The sequence below is a fragment of the Mycetomoellerius zeteki genome, unplaced genomic scaffold, assembly GCF_001594055.1.
Source record: "Mycetomoellerius zeteki isolate Tzet28-1 unplaced genomic scaffold, Tzet1.0 scaffold221, whole genome shotgun sequence".
Lineage (NCBI taxonomy): Eukaryota > Metazoa > Arthropoda > Insecta > Hymenoptera > Formicidae > Mycetomoellerius > Mycetomoellerius zeteki.
This window is the reverse complement of record NW_017257184.1, coordinates 2,366,258-2,383,446: the sequence shown is the minus strand read 5'-3', so window position 1 is coordinate 2,383,446 and position 17,189 is coordinate 2,366,258. Positions and strand designations below refer to the sequence as shown.

At 37.7% G+C, this 17,189-nt stretch overlaps 3 protein-coding genes across 17 annotated transcripts in view; 2 read left to right on the top strand and 1 right to left on the bottom strand.

Annotated features, from left to right (window-relative positions):
• LOC108722905 (zinc finger protein 91) overlaps positions 1-17,189 on the top strand; it is a 342,323-nt gene that overhangs the window by 266,296 nt on the left and 58,838 nt on the right. The window lies entirely within an intron of this gene.
• LOC108722924 (ELAV-like protein 3) overlaps positions 1-17,189 on the bottom strand; it is a 44,882-nt gene that overhangs the window by 26,839 nt on the left and 854 nt on the right. For 14 of the 15 annotated variants that reach the window (XM_018448299.1, XM_018448302.1, XM_018448300.1 and 11 more), the window contains exon 1: positions 846-1,957. The exons of the other annotated variant lie outside the window; for it this stretch is intronic. The gene's annotated coding sequence lies outside the window, so the exon portion shown is untranslated. Of the gene's footprint in view, positions 1-845; positions 1,958-17,189 lie in introns of those variants that run through there. 15 annotated transcript variants of the gene reach the window in all.
• Positions 8,771-16,541, top strand: LOC108722934 (cytosolic carboxypeptidase 6). The gene is made up of 7 exons (XM_018448322.1): positions 8,771-8,815; positions 11,982-12,346; positions 13,904-14,337; positions 14,511-14,714; positions 14,863-15,086; positions 15,304-15,499; positions 16,167-16,541. Exons 1-7 carry the CDS (start codon positions 8,800-8,802, stop codon positions 16,483-16,485), a joined length of 1,758 nt encoding a protein of 585 aa, XP_018303824.1. The 5' UTR covers positions 8,771-8,799; the 3' UTR covers positions 16,486-16,541.

Sequence of the window (17,189 nt, the reverse complement as noted above, 5' to 3'; positions counted from 1 at the left end):
TCTGGTGCACACAATATCGCACCGTGCGTAAGCGTCAGCTGCTGAACGCAACCGTTCGCGATTATGGCGGACTGACGTTAAATGTAACAACTTCGCCGGGTTAATGAGCTCCGCCGCGGCTATAGCGTTTTACCCTTCCGAATGCATCTCTCGCATGGAATCACGCAATTGCTTTTTACAATGAGGTTCTTACCGTACAAAGTCAGAGCTTGAGGACGACACCTTGCGCAACGCGTTGCATATTTGATGGAAATCAGTAACTGTAATTTTCAATAATCGAAATTTTCTATAAATCTTTACTTTTATTTTTTCTATAATTTCTTAGATAATTGATGATTAAAATTAAACAGTCGTATTCTTTAAAACTTTTAGTGAATTGTCACTCTGAAGATTGAAAATTGAGAGCCACTCTTTTCTAAGACTGGTTCAATTTTCACCCTTTAGAGTGAGATTTCACTCCAAAGAATTTAGAGAGTAATATGTATGGCACATTATGAAAGATTACGTATGTGGCAATAAATGCATCTGTTTAAGATTAAATTGAGAACAGCGATGGCACCTGCACAGCGGAAGCACCATAGGAAATTCTTGGACTTAAAAGGATAACCTAAATGTGATACCGGAAGATTCCTCGCACGAGAGAAATCCCCGGCACGGAGGACGAACGTATACGTAAAGATCGGTAGCCGATCGGCGTACGATCGACGTACACAGATCCGCTAGTAAATAGTTAATAATCATAACGGTAATAATAACAACAATAATAACAAGATAATAATAACAATAATGATAAAGATTCGTGAGAATCACAGAAACAACGAAAGTAAAGAAACAAATGAACATACCGGTTAACGATGAAAATCAGTGGTTGGAGGATGCCGATACTGGGCGCAGAACGGAACGACGGTGGGTTCTACTTAATTACTTTTATTTCTCTATTACGCGATATTTCGTACGTATTTTCGCGGCTGCGTTTCCCCGTATCTTTGTACTAGTTTTCTCTTATTTTTTTTTCTTTCAACAAATTTCTCAACAAACTTTACGACGCGACTTGGAACATTCGAACCGACGATCGCGCGATCAACGTGGAGGCCGGTTTTCGATCATCGAACACGAGTCCTGGCATCGAATTCCATCGAGAACGTGAACTCGACTGCCGGATTATTAGTGAACACTTTGATAACTATAACTTGCGATAGGAGATAAACAAATCTCGCGCGCGACGAACACACCCAGTGTCTCTCTTTCACTCCCACCCCCGACCAGCAGGACGCACTCCTATTTATGTCCTTCTATCTCTTTCTTTCCCTCTCTCTCTCTCTCTCTTTCGTTTTGTCTTTGCTGGTGCCTCTTCTGCCGATTAAAGGATCTTCCAGCTGACGATCTCGTTGATCACGCTACCGGTTCCTCGTTAACGCGCTCAACTCTCGTTCGCTGATTTCGTTTTCTATCTCGCTCTCAAAATCATGTGATGAAAAGATTATGCACCGTATTATGCGTCGATTCGTGTTTCCGAATTATTATTGTGACGCGTTAAATCGATCAGAGGGATTGTTGATCGAGAAGGACAAATGATTAGGACATCAAGAATTTAAGATGCTTCTTGAAGCAAGACAAGTCAGGAGTTACGAATTAACGGAGAACATAGGATTAAGGTTCCATCAAAATTATAAGATCGAAAGAATGCGGAAGGGTCGTTTCTCTGCTTTATCTTTTGACCGATTCCGCCCGGCAAACTTATCTTCCCGTGCGATATTCGCGAGATTCACCTTTCGCTGTTCTATAACTTTCTCTGCGCGCGAGTTTTCTTGTGACAGTGTCACCCGAACGGCGAACGACAATGTCACTCAATCGACACGTGGACGGGACAAAGCAACAGCAACAAACTGAAAACCGTTAAAGAACGACGACAATGACGACGACGACGACGATGAGAGCAACGGCGACGACTGTTCTTTTTTGACGACGAACGATACCGAACCGAGTGTTTTCCTTTTTCTTTTTTTTATGCCGAATTGAAGGGTCAGAAATTAGGAAATATGCAAGCAAATAGTAAGAATGTTGCGGGTATAACGGTGTCTACAACGCAATGCCTTTATGTGGTGCGGTAACTAAACTGACGAGGTTGAGTCCCAATACCGACGGCTGCACCCTCCGAACGCTTGCCGCCGCCGCCCCCACCGTCTGGGGTCGTCTCGGGGGTGGGATAGACTCGGGGCGAAAAGAATCGCGAAAAACCCTCGGTCGAGGGAGATTGGCGCCGATACACGCAGACGCTGTCGTCGTCGGTGAAAGGTGAAGGAGAGGCCGAGAGCAACGCGGGAGAAGAGGTCGGAAGGGATGCGAAGGCGGAAGAGCTCCGGGAGAGGAGAAGGGTGATAGTGTGGAGTCGACGGTGACGGGAAAGGGGTGGAAATTTGCGCAAGCGTGATCGTCAGCCTGTATTCTCCATATACCGACCGCTGGAGGTTGTTTGGTTGGTTGGTTGGTAGATTGGTTCTGTGTGCGTTGCCCCAATGTACGTATTTCCAAACATCGAACGCGCATCGCAGCGCAGCTATGGACAGATTTTTTCAGTCATTATGCGCACGAGATATTCTCGTGATAAATGATGCTTGCCTAGGAGGGGGAGATGAGAGTCCTATTGATTAAAACGATCGTCCCGGGAGGAAGCTACCACCCTCGCGTCGGTCATTGCACGAGTAGATGCAGTTACACGGATGTTCCACCGACTGGTTCAATTTAAAACCATTCCGAAATGATCTTTAATCACGTTCTTATAAATCAATAAACCTAGTGATATTTCTAGAATTACAGAGTCTTAATTTGGATATTTGACACAGAACGTGGTTCGATCGGTTTTAAATTATGTTAGAAACTGATCCATACAGCAGAGAATTTCTAAGAGCGTTCATAGAATATTCTAAAAATAGACAAATATTCATAGAACGTTCATAGATGTTGCATGTTATCTAGGGATATTTTATGTAATTTAATATGCTAAAGAGAGAGGAAAGAGATGGTTATCTCTAAGTTACTCAGAAAACGTATATGAATAATCTGGAAATAATTCAAACAACGCGATCGCAGTTATTTATAGATCAATCGATAGTTTACGCCGTTTACAGAAAAGTATGGGCCGACATAGAAACCGGTCTCTGTCGGACGATATTTCACCCGTCTCCATTGTGAGAGTAAAAGTTGGAAAGAAGGGGTACTGTATAAGTGAAAGGTACGAGAAAATTCCATAAAAAACGGGAAATTGGAAAGAGAGTGATGAAAATTTACATAGAGATATCAGTTTACGAAAATGGAAAAGAAATATGAATGAAAAAGAAGAATAAAGATGTAAAAAATAAAAAAAATAGAGAGAAAGAATTCCAAGACAATAAATGCCAACTTCTAAAGTATTGAACCTATTGTTAGTAGTGATGGATTAAAAAAGGAAACGAAAAGCAAAGATACCTACTAGAAGAGCGCGAAAGAGTGCGTGCAGTTTTAGAGCTAAAAGCTAGTATCTGTTAACTGTAGCATAGCATCCATCACACTGACCGATCGATCGAGCTACATTACGATGGCCGATCTTCGTGGGAGGCTGGCATGATTAATATCATGAGTGTATACGAACTTTTGAACAACCGTACATCGCCTCGATTATCAAGGGGAAAGGGGAGAAACCAAAGAGAAAGGGGAGAGAGAGACATAGGGAGATGGGGTTGAGGGTGAGTAGCAGTCGTCATAAATACGCACGCGTCAGGGTTTATGCAATGGAGGGATTGATGAAGGACTGAATTGCGCAAGCGTTGGACAGAGGGTGTAAAAGCTTGCCGGGAGTGCCTGTTCCCTCGGCAAATGGCTTTTCGGTAATGCAAACGCGGTCAAATTTCATTATACAGCGAATCCCATATTCCATTCGATAAAGTAAAACTACACTTCTCTTCCTCTTTTTTTTTATTTTTTTCTCTCCGTTGTTGAAATTTTGTCGCTCATTGTGATGCAAATCGCTCTTAATTTGGTCACGAGAAATAATTTTTCGCACGAGATATTATGAATGTCGAGTCTTTTGCTATTCAGTCAATTAAAACTGTGCAAAACGCTGTCTGAAAAAATTGCACAAAATAAAATTCCATTGTGCGAATAAAATACATATCATTTTACAAAAAAAGCCATTTTTTATATTAAAAAACGGTTCCAAACAAATTATAACAAAATCATTGGTGCTTTCTTTACGATAAAAAATAGGCCTCCTTTATTATATTTAAACTAACAATAAGATCTTTATACGTTATCAAGTTAATATCAAATAGCTGACTAAATAGCTCGTGAGAGTTTAAAAAGTCCACGAAGTAAACGGCGAACGCGTTTATCTCATAGCGGCGATCTCATCTACGATCAGCGACCATGAACAACAGCGCAAATATATGTGAGGTCTATCGATCGCTTCTTTTTTATACACACATGCGTGGGTCTATTTGTTTCTGTAGCGTTAGGCGCTCGTTAACGAACGTCGTAACGAACGATTTCTTAATGAGTCACGTCATGGATGAAGGTAAGGATCGATAGGGATCGGATGCAATACATGATATATACAGAAATGGTTTCGTTTGCGTCACATTTCGATATTACAAGATATAAGAGATAGACGAATGGCGTGGAGCAAAAGGAGCGCCGTTGTGGAACAAAGGAAATAAGAGAGAAAGAGTCATTGGGGAGAAGCGAAAAGGGACAAGGGAGACAAGGGGTGTAATCTAATGGTAAATAGCACGTATGCATATAAGGGTCAGTCGAAGTGCGTCAGTGGCGTAGGAGATATACTGCTTATCAACATACATGAAATAGGCAATTTTGTTAAAAGACTTCTCACGATATATTACATAACGGAGTAAATATATACAGAGAAACATATTAAAAAATAGTCCAATCTCAGTTATCAATTCACTGATACTATGCTTCTTTGTATATATTTATTATGTTACATGTTGTAATATATCCAGATTTTCTGCATAATTCAAAAACATAAAATGTTAGGTAATATCATAATAAATTATAATTATATTAAATTTTTATTATCATATATACATATACAGTATGTAGGTATACTAATTAAAATTCTTGTTTCAGTATACTAAACAGTAACAAATAATTATTTTATGTTTTAAAAATGACATTTCTTCGTTATTAATTTATTATCATAACAATATTTTAATATAATTATAATTTATTTTATAATGTTATATAACATTTTTTAAATTTATGCAAAAAATCTGATAGCAAATTTAATATTTGACCCGATTTTCCTTACTTTCGTGTGTATCGTCTTAAATTTGTATATTTATACATATAAATATGAGATACTAACTGCAATAAATTTCAAAAAGAGAAAGAGAGGAAAAGAGAAGAAATAACTCACGTACTAAAGTCTTGACATATTTAGAAGCGTCAGCTAGAAATAACTAATGATCGAACGATCAAAGAAACTTATGCCTATCCTTATATGCCCGATCTCTTTTAACATATCTTGTTATAATTATAGTCTCTATAATTTCTAGAAAATAATTTACAAGCACAAGTCTCTATACGTCGCAATCATGACGTCGACGTTGATGTCGACATCAAAGTGCCCTAAAGATACCGTCGAGTTGCCAGTGTAACCACTTGTAAAACTCACCGATCGCCAACGATCGATCGGCGCGGGTTATGCCCACCCCACGTCTTAATCGCCAGAAGAGTCTAGACACCTCTTCCAGAGGAGGTCGCATAAATTCCGCGAGAGGACGGCGCAACGGATAATTTACGGGGGCGCTCGTCCTCTTTGTGCTCCCGAGTGTCCTGGAAAGACCGGCGCGCCCATTCCATCCCGGGCGACGGCCGCGCCTCCTTCCTACGCCACTGCGAGGGTAGACCGAGGGGTGCCAGCGTCAGACGGAGCCGCCAGCCGGGGTTTGGGGGGATGCTCGGGGGGGACACCGGGGGGTCTTTCGAATATCGATCTCCGCGTTCTCGCAGTCATTCACTCTCTCTCGTGCAGTTCCATGCTCGTCCCTCTTCCCACTCGTTTTGTGCACCCAGTACTCCCACAGAGTAGTGGAAGGGGTGCGGAACAGGATGCGGAGAGACGGCCAAAAGGGGGGTTTCATCCGGAGGTCCCAGCCAAAGCCCGGGGGAGGAGGGCATTCACCAGGGAACGCGCGCCGCCACCAACTACCGTCACTACTACCACCACCACTAACCGACATCCAGAAAAATATCCTCCGAGATCGGAGGAAAATTGGTTTACCGGATCCTGCAGCGCGACGTTTATACAGAATTATTCCCCGTCCGTCTTTCCACTCCTCTTTTGTACCATTTAATTTGCATCCTATCTTTGGAAATTCGTTGCATCGTAGCCTGCTTCGATTTTTGTGACTATTTAGTTTTGTAAGAGAATCGAGAACAAAATAGGAGAACAGATCATTATATGAATGAGATAACCGGACTCTATACGGTCTAATATATTCAATATGCTCTACTTGGTGTTTGTGGGTAAGTACCCAATACAACCTAAGTATATATTCTCCTCTTTTTCGTAAAAGAAATATTAGAAAAATGGAAGATAAAGTAATTCAATGTTCAACTTTTATAAAGTGTGTCCCAATATGACCTAAAAGCTACTTTTTCTTAAAATCTTTACTACAATCATGTAAATATTATATTTGAAAATGTTTTATAAAACAAGTTCTCTAAAATTTTTTAAATAAAAGCTCACTCTGAAAAGTGAAATCTCACTCTTTAAGATTGAAAATTGAGCCACTTCTTTTTTAAACTGACTCAATTTTCACTCTTTAAAGTAAAATTCTCTCTCTCTCTCTCCAGTCATATTTTTTAAAAATATATTCCAAAATGGTTCCACTATTTTAAATCTTCATCAGTTTTTAATTTTGAACCAAAAAAATTAGAAAAAAATCGTAAAGCTTAGGTAGGTCATATAATAGGATCCGGTTACTCGATATCGCAGATATATTATTTTATCATTGTTATATACGATTAGTATCAATCATTTCTTTAAGGCATTCGTTCTTCACCATTCGGCAACAAACCATTATTCTCATATAAGTTGTACCCTCTCTAAATTCTTTGGAGTGGAATTTCACTCTAAAGAGTGAAAATTGAGCCAGTTTAGAAAAGGAGTGGCTCAATTTTCAATCTTGAAGAGTGAGATTTCACTCTTCAGAGTGAGCTTTTATTCTATAAATTTTGGAGAACTTATTTTATACGACATTCTCTCGCTGCGCGTCTCGATTCATTTATCCTATATCGATCTTAAAATTCATTGTAAGGCAATGACAAAAGGACGGATAAGTAGCCAAGTCGTCATTTTGTTCGTGAAAATTGTAGAAATGTCGTCTTCAGACTATACTTGTCCGCCCTTCTTCCTCCCTTTTCTCCAACCCCGTGTTACCATTCCAAAGCGCAATTTAGCCAGGGGTAGATATCATCGCACACCTTATCGGCCATGTTGCACGCGCGTTTATAAGATACATTAAACATTGCGCGGATCTAAGAATAAGACTGCATACGTGTTACAGAGATCATATCTCCGCAAGAAAAATTACACAAGTAAAAATGTATTAAATTATCCAGGAGAGAGAAAAGGAAATTGTATTTTAAAATTAATTAATTAATTACGACAATATTAAACATAAGTTGAATAGAGCTAATGACAAATTGCTTGTTTCAAATTTTAAGTCTAAAAATAATGTAGATATTAATTTGTTAATAATGTTATGTTATAAATCGTATCAAGTTAATCTTTTTTAATCACTAAAAATTATCCCTATTTTAATTTGTACTATTTCTCTCATTTTCAATTCTTTTCTATTTTCTATTTGAATTCAATTATATCGCTTTTTTCTGATATTGAAGTCCGAAATATTTAGAATATAATACGAAATTCAAAAAATTTCAAATGTGTTACGTTTCTTATGAGAGTACGATACAATTATATATCCACCCTCCTCGTTCGTCTTTTCTTTCGGAATACATAAGTACACCAATTAGCGAAATAACAAGGAAAATGGATGATCCTTGGGATCTCGGAACCTCGTTGAAGTTGGAAATAACGCGAATGGCTGCTAACTAGCGTTTTAACGATTACGTAAAACTTTAATTTTCGGTATTGAGTAATGATTTAATTAATTCTATAATTGGACACTATGAAGAACAACTATGCGTGGAACCAAACCTTCTTGTCGATCTCCAAAATTAAAATTCTTATTTTGGAGAATTAATTTCCAGTTGTTATCGATTTGAAAAATTCATCATAGTTACATAGAGAATCAGGTAACAATGGTCACGCGATAAGTCTACACATATACACAAGACTCGGATGTCAAATACAGTTTCGTTTAAAACACAAGGCTGAGAGTAAATTAAGAACATTGCCCTTTAGATATTCAGATCGTTTGCGCTCTCAAATTATTCGCAACGAGATTCTTTCATTTTACAGATGAATAGAATTCAGAAATATAGCTCAGCATATGCTATAAATAAAAAAGGTCATTGCACCGCAAGTTCAATTCGTTCCAAAGTAGATCTCGGAGATAAATATTTTTATTTATACTTGTAAACAGGTTCGTGTCATCTACCAACCTATCTGGAACAGTTTGCGGTGCAAGATAACCGCGTTGCTCGAGACGCATATTGCATATCGATTCAACAAACCAAGGAAACCAGGATGAACTCGGCGACGGTGTCGCCCAGTGAGCAAAGTCGCTGTTCGCATGGTCCAGTCCGGAACAAGTCCCGTCGTGTCTCGCCATCATGTCTGAGGATACCGGTATGTATTATGCATACATGCTCTTTATATGTTGCCTTTAAAGCAGGGCTCGCGGGACTCATTCGTGACTGCACGCGCTATCGCCGACCTGTCACGCGTTCGCACACGTTCTCGATGGATCTCGCTCGCGATCCGTCAAATCGATCGAATCCACCTTACGAGGGGTCACGCGAGGATCATCACGCGCTTGCTGATTGCACTCTGACATTTCCCATCTCGCACTAGCTCGAAACTCCATCCGAAAGACGTAGGCGAACACAAACACAGGTTGTCAATCACTTGGCTAGAATCGAGATAGTTCTAAAGACGTAACAATTGACGGCTTTTTCGAACCGTTTCGCGCACGCGAAATCGAAAACATGGATAAAAGTTAGTTAATTGAACGCGCTTTACTTGCTGATAAAGTATGTATGTGATTTGAGGGAGTTGTAGAATTGTATCGCGAAATCAATTTCCGCTAAGCACAAAAGAGATTTTTTCTCTTGTTTTTCTTTGCTTCGTGATATTGATCATTTGAAATTAGTTATTGATTATTACTGGTACTTTCAGAAAAAACGATAATGCCTGATCTTATTCAGCACAAATTTAAGTTATAACTTTCTTTTCTTGCAATTAATTATTTATTAAAGTTCACGATTTCTATGGTTATTATTATTGTCACGAAAAGTAAGTTGTATTTTAGTAAAATAATTAATTTATGTAAAATAATTTAACAATCTGTGAGTATTCCAACGTCTTATTGATTCCAACTCCCGACCTCACAACGACATTATTGCAACAATTAAAACAGGACGGAGTATGAGAAATGGTCGTTGTTATTTTTCCCAAACGTGTAACAGAAATTGTGGAAAAATCTAACGTGAGTTTGCCGATGTTATTCCACGATTTTCTTTTTTTTTTCTCTTATTCTTTCTCTTCTTTGCCGTTTTCCAAGCTTTCTATTTTTTCCAATTTTAATTGCGCTTTCCGGGCGCCATTCTCGTCGCTATTCGATTTTCCGTTCCAAGAATTTCGCAATATTTCTTCAACGTAATCACAGTGAAATGTGTAAATAGTCGTTTACTTCAAAAAATTAAAAAAATCCCTAAGCTAATGTTTATTTAAAAATTTTTAACATCTTAGATAAAATAGAGAATTTATTTACTAAAAGTACCATTTAATCTCTCAAATATATACAAGAATGCAACGATAAATAACATTCTAATTCAATTATAAATGTTATAGTGTAAATTACAGTTAGTAAGTAATCATTAATGTAATTAAACAGATCAAGATAAATTATTGATAAACATATAATTTTATTAAAGTTTATTATTCTATAAAGCATTAAATTACTTAGAATATTAGTCGATATCTATTTAGTTAATCATAGGCATTAATTAAATTAAACTTTTTTCTAAAATATCACAAATAATCGACATTTTACGTTAGTTCGAACACCATATGTGTTACTATAGATAGACAATAACTAGACAAGACATTCAACGTTTCTTGAAAAGACAAAGTGCAACTCTTTTGTTTCCGCGCGTTGAATCATTGATGGATCCAACTATACGTATCTTGATGTAAAGTTAGTATACCTTTCTTCTATGCGGCGGAGGTCTATAGTGTCTTTAGAGCTATAAAATGCAACATTTGCGTCGTCGAGTAGCGGATGCGATAGAAATAGATATCGAGTATTCTGGATTTAGGTCTGTAACTATTGCCATATCAAACGAATTGTGATAAGGGCAGGGTTTCCATGAAGACAAAAAATTCAATAGAATCTTATCCTGTATATGATGATAAGATTGAAGCATCTTGAGTCATCATCATCTATTTTTCAATAATTTTTATTTTTATACAAAATATACATATCTTTTTCCCGAACCATAAAAATATTTATTATTTATAATTTTACTCGCCTTTACTCGCAACAATAATATAATCAATATATATAATCATAATAATTATATATTCTTATATAGTTGATCTACGACATCTTTTGTTGGAAAATTAATTTCCAATTGGTTTATCTAAATAATTTAATTGAATTGTTGTTGGAAAAAGAATTTGATAATATAATTTTTTTTTATTATTTTTATATAGTCAATAAATATCTAGCAAATAATTATATAATGAAGTAAAAAAGATTTAGTCTTGCGTAATTATTTAGGAAAATTTCATTCGATAAATCGTATTATATAACGAAAAATATATGTGATAGGTGAGCGTGACGATTCTCTCAATATACCATATATTACTCACAGTTAATCGACCTCTAGATAAGAGATGACGTGAGCATCATTATATCTCGGCCGTCAACTCCGTAATTCGTGTAAAACTATCATGACTTTCACCAGGCCTCTCAATCACACTCGGCTTTAATCTCAGCATCTGTTGAATCGAATCAATCAGAGAACCAAGTTGACTTCCAAGCTTGCCCCGAATGAGCTCGGATCTCGTGACCGCAAACGAGTTTTCTCGGTTTAGCCTAGGTTTCGATGTGGGCGAGGGAGAAATCAGACTGTTTAGAGATCGCACGTACGAGATCTTTGACGCCTGACAGCCACGCGAGTTCTCACCGTGAACCGATTCCTATTTCTCTTGCACGGACTCGTTCACGCGAGATTGCAAATCAGGCGAGATTCCACGAAGGCGGACACGAGCGTACAGCAAAATCGCGAGGTTCCGTTCTTATCACGTAGGCGGTAACACGTTCCACGATGTAGAGCCGGTTTCACAAAGCCGTCAGTCTCTCATTGTCTTCCGTCCGATAGGTCGTTTGCTCTATGCTTGCTCTCTCGTCAGATCGTTCAGAAGGCTTAGTCGTCGTTTACCGATAGTGCCCGATAATGTCGCTTTGTCGATAGATCGTTCCGTGTCATTTGACAAGTCATGGTCTTCTCTTGCGAGGGACGAGACCCCTTGGAACACACCAGTCTTTATCAGCGCGCCGGTCAGACATCCCTCATCATTCCACTTGACGACTCACATGAATAACCAATATTTCATCGCTACGTCAAATTATTTAAAAATCACGAATCGATCGTGAAACAATAAAGCAATGTTATCTTTTTTTCTCTTATAGAGTGGAATTATCACGATTGTAAAATCTAGCATATTGCTATATTTAAAAAATGTTTATCTTTCTTGTTTAATCATTTTGTTGGACCGCTGCTTGCAGAGAGTGAAGATAGTGATGCTGAGGGTGGCCTGGGCAATGTCAACAAATTGGTGATGCGACCACCTGGCCACAGCGGTAAAGCTAAGAAGGGCCACATTTGCTTTGATGCGACCTTTGAAACCGGCAATCTCGGCAGAGTGGACTTGATCTCTGAATTCGAATACGATCTCTTTATTAGACCTGATACTTGTGGTCCCAGATTACGTCTGTGGTTTAACTTCACCGTAGACAACGTGAAAGCAGATCAACGAGTGATCTTCAACATCGTAAACATTTCTAAGAGCGCTAATCTCTTTCGGCAGGGGATGACGCCGTTAGTGAAGAGCAGTACTAGACCGAAATGGCAGAGGATACCACGAGAACAGGTGAGTGACTATTTTCGAAATAATCTATTTAGAAAAGTTTATAAAACTTGACTATTTTCGGAAAGTCAATGACTATTTTGATTTAAATCCTACATCTGTAGGGTACAGTCGCCTATTATGGGATAGATTCCTAATATGAAATAGCGTTTCTGCTAAACTAACAAGCGCATGTGTTTGATTCTATCATGAACTTTTTACTCTTAGTGTGAAACCTGTTTAGTAGAAAATTTATTATTAGATCATGCGTGCAGTCGTTACAAAAAAAGATTAGTGAAATTGGATGTTGTCAAATTTTATTGAGGTTAGTCTTTAAATCTTGTTTTATTATACAAAAATAAATATTGGGTAATAAAATCTGCATGCAGTGATAGAATAAGATCGTATTCATAGGAAAACACGTGATATAATGATTTGTTTAACTGTAAAGATTAGATTTAGTGATCGTGAAACCGCAAGGCATGAAAGTCGTAATATGAGATACTCAGGATATTCCTAGCTAATATGAGAGCATCAAAACAATTCAATATCTCAAAGCATACTATCGAATGAAATGTTAAAAATGACGATTCTATTGTTAAGATTACTCACACGCACATACACACATACTCACATACACACACATCGAAAAATTATATAATTATTATGTATAACATTAAAATTCTTTGTTCCTACTTGTATGTAATATAATAAAAGCGTGTATAAAAAGCTTATCTTTATTTTTTCCTTAGTTTTCTGTTATGAGATACCACCTCATACAAGAAAACCCTTGTATCTCATATTAGGAACTCTTTTTTTGAATGTTTCGGCACTTTTGATAAAACATTTCACATACAACAAAGTATAGCTATTATCGACTGCTAACTTTTATTAGATAGTTTTATGCGATAAAACTTAAATATATTTCCCATAAATTTGATGTGAAACTAGAAATTCAGGTTATAAATTAAATAAATTACAAGCCTTTAAAAAAAGGTATCTCATAATAGGCGACTTTACTCTAGTAATTTATGAATTTTTAATTAAATGCATTATTGCATAACATATTTGTGGCTTCAAACGTTGACGAAGAATAATGCTTTAATAATGTTAGAAAAGTAATTTTAGAAAAATATTTTGTCTCGGTTATTTAATTCAACTATCCTAAATTTGCAATTTCTATTTGCAAATGTATATATATCAATCTAGCAAATCTAATCAGTTGTATCTATCGCATGATTGACGCAGACATTTCAATTTATTAGAAGTATCTTCATGTTAAATCTAGAGAAACTGTGCCAGGGTTCTTCCAATATCCAATTACCATCAAGCAGTAGTCTTTTAAATTAGAATTATCGGCATCGTGAGTCGTTTGATGATTATCACGTTGCCTATGTATAGCTGACAACTAAATTTGATCAATCGATATCGATATAAATGATTTTGACATAAATCGCTTTTTTACTGGTAACTAAAGAAGTCTCTTTTAATATTTATAATTCGCGTTATTAATTTATTTATATTTTTATCAATTTCATTAAAGTAATAGAAGCGCTGATTCGTTTCCTCTCGATGTTATAGGTATTCTATTACAGATCTGCGCAGCATCAAAATCACTATGTACTGAGCTTCGCTTTTGCGTTCGACCGCGAAGACGATGTTTACCAATTTGCTCTAACGTATCCATACTCATACACGCGTTACATGGTGCATCTCGACAACTTGTGTAGCAGACTATCGTACACGAAGCGAGAAACGTTGGCTGAGTCGATCCAAAAGAGGAATGTAGAGCTCGTGACTATAACTTCCGACCTCGAAGACATGGAACGACCTAGAAAAGTGGTCGTCGTCCTCGCTAGAGTTCACCCCGGCGAGTCACCGTCCTCCTTCGTGTGTCAGGGTTTGATGGACTTCTTAGTCAGTGCGCATCCTATCGCTCAAGTTCTAAGAGAGTACGTAATCTTCAAGATAGTGCCGATGCTGAATCCCGACGGTGCCTTTCTCGGAAATTACAGGTGAGAAATTACGGGAAGAAATTAATATACATACTTCAATAAACTGATAACAAATTAAAACTCGAATTGAAAATCGAATGAATAATTTCGCAAGAAACTGTTTCTATTTCTGCGAAAGTTCTTCTCTCTCATCGTAGATAAGAAAATAATGTTCAATCGTTTTACATGTTAAGATCTACCGTGATGGGATTAGATCTGAATCGATCTTGGAACTGCATCTCTGAATGGATTCACCCTACCTTGCTTGCGACTAGAGCGATGCTAAAGTCGCTCGATAAGAACGCACAGACACCATTGGATTGCGTGCTGGATTTACACGCTCACACCAATGCCACGGGCGTCTTCGTCTACGGAAATACATACGAAGATGTCTACAGGTAACTCTAATTCATTTCAAATAATCTTAAATATTCCGTTAAGCGAAATTCGAAAGAACTGAACTGCTCTATCGTGAAGCGAGAGAATAGGAATCTAACGTTAATCGCGCTTGTAACCTAATCTGACTCATGGCTGCCAGCCCCTCAGGTACGAGAGGCACATTGTCCTGCCGAAATTGCTTGCTCAGCACGCGGAGGACTATGAACTGGGCAACACTATGTACAATCAAGACCACAACAAAGCCGGAACTGCCCGCCGCTATCTATGTTCTATCCTAAAGGAACATGTCAATTGCTATAGTATCGAGGTTTCCATGTATGGTTACAACAAAAAGGGAATACCGGGCATAATGCCGTATACGGAAGAAGGATGTATCCTTCAAGATCATATTAATTATAATCATACTGTTATAATATAAAATTTCTCTCCACGCTAAAATTAAAACTGCTATGTAAATACCAAAATTAAAATTGTTGAAATCTTGTTACGAATTTTGATATTATTAATTATACGCGCGTTAAAATTTGAATGTAGAATTAGATTTAATCAAGAGAAAGTTGAATCCTTAACGGTTGGAGTTGAATCCAGATTACAGACTGGGTCGCAATCTGGCACGCGTTTTTCTAGAATATTATAAGCTCACTGGGCTTATCCCGTCGGGGCTTCCCGATCAGCCATCGAGCAGACGAGCGCGTCAATCCCGGCAGAGACATCGTCTTCCAAGGGAACCCAGACCAAGAACAGTCAGAACTCCGGCAACCTTGCATCTTGCCAGCATCTACGAGTAATTATTTTTATTTTTTTCGCATATAGATGCATCGATCACTCGAAATGTCTCAAACTTTTATCATGGAGCGCTAATTTATACTTATTAATCCTCAACTATAAATATGGAAACTACACCTAAGTTCTAAAGTGTCATGTTTCAAGTACAAAACGCGAGTAAACTTCTGCGATTGGAAGACGGAAGTTCAAAGTTTTTTACCTAAAATTTGGAACTTTATACTACCAATCGTATAGATTGTTCAATTTCTATAAGACACAATATATTTTTAGAATATTATATGAATATTAAAAAGGGTAAATATTATTCAAATAACATTCTAGAAATATTATGTGCTTATAAGGATTGTCCAAAAATTTTTGCTTTAGGTCCAAATAATCCGTTACTGTAGTTGAGGGTTAAGGATAAAATTAAGAAAAAAGAATGTTATTTCAATATTAATCCTTCAATAATCCGTTCTTTTGAGTACGGACAGACTTTCGCGTGGGGATCAACTACTTTAATAAAATAAGAAAAGATCAGCGGAGATAGTTCCGCTAAACTAAAGTTTCCTAGGCTCAAAAATCCTCTTGGAAACGTGAAACGTTAGTTTAACACTCAGGACAGAACGATGCATATTATTTACCGAGGTAAATTACACTCGGCTAATCTCGGGTCAAATCGTCAGGTACTTCCGGGAGAAACCTGAGCAGCTCCCGAGCGCTCGTTACCGATCGATGAGTAGTACGCGGATGGGACAACAGCCCGGAACCGGAATCGCGAGTGAAACTGGAACGGGCGTCGGCGGCGGGTGCAAAAGCCCGAGCCACAGGTTCCGGAGCCCCGGGGCACCGCTCGACAGAGTGCAGACCCTGACGGGGCGACCCGCCGAGCCGCGGCTCACCATTATCGATTTCAATCAGCTGACGCGGGGCGGTTTGGAGCTCGCAGCCAACAAGAACAGACCGACGGTCCCATGCAAGAAGGTCGTCAAGTCACGCAGGTAGCGAACGTCTCGTCTCGGTTAAGGAGAGATTCTTCGCGATCCTCCAACGTCTTCAAGGACGCGAAAATCAAATATCACGGTATGCCATTATTATTTTCTGTATACGAGACGGAAATTGCCTTCGTGACAACATTAAGCAATATTGGTTCACATGAATGTAGGTGGTCGAATAGATGAACCATCGCATCGATTCGCACTACTTCTGGCGACGGAAATAGAAGACTTGTCGACGAGAAAAGGAACACGGAGAATGCATTTCGGATGCTGCCTTTTAGCCAATTGTTAATACTAGTGTTTGTTATTAAGAAACTTCCGCTTTTTTTACATCAATAATTCAATAATATCAATGTGCACAATTATTCCTCATATTATGCAATATTCATTCTTTCAAATATCAATATTTTACATTCTCTTACATCGTTCTCGCTTCTTTTCTCGAAAAGAAAAATAATCTCTAATAAATCTTTATCTCACATTGCACGTTTCCAACTTCTAATATATATATATATATATACTTGTTGCATTTCTTATAATTGTTTATAATATTGTTGTCAATATTACATGTATGATATTATAACTATTACATTCAAAGATAAATATATCAATAATAAAGATAAAAATATATTATAATTATTAAACATTAAATAAAACATATAGAGCATGCAGGCACATTATTAACACCATTTCCGAATTGCATCTAGAGCT

Coding starts and splice junctions, on each gene's coding strand:
- LOC108722934 (XM_018448322.1), top strand. Junction 14,338..14,510: donor GCCTTTCTCGGAAATTACAG/GTGAGAAATTAC, acceptor TTACATGTTAAG/ATCTACCGTGATGGGATTAG. Junction 15,087..15,303: donor GCCGTATACGGAAGAAGGAT/GTATCCTTCAAG, acceptor AGTTGAATCCAG/ATTACAGACTGGGTCGCAAT.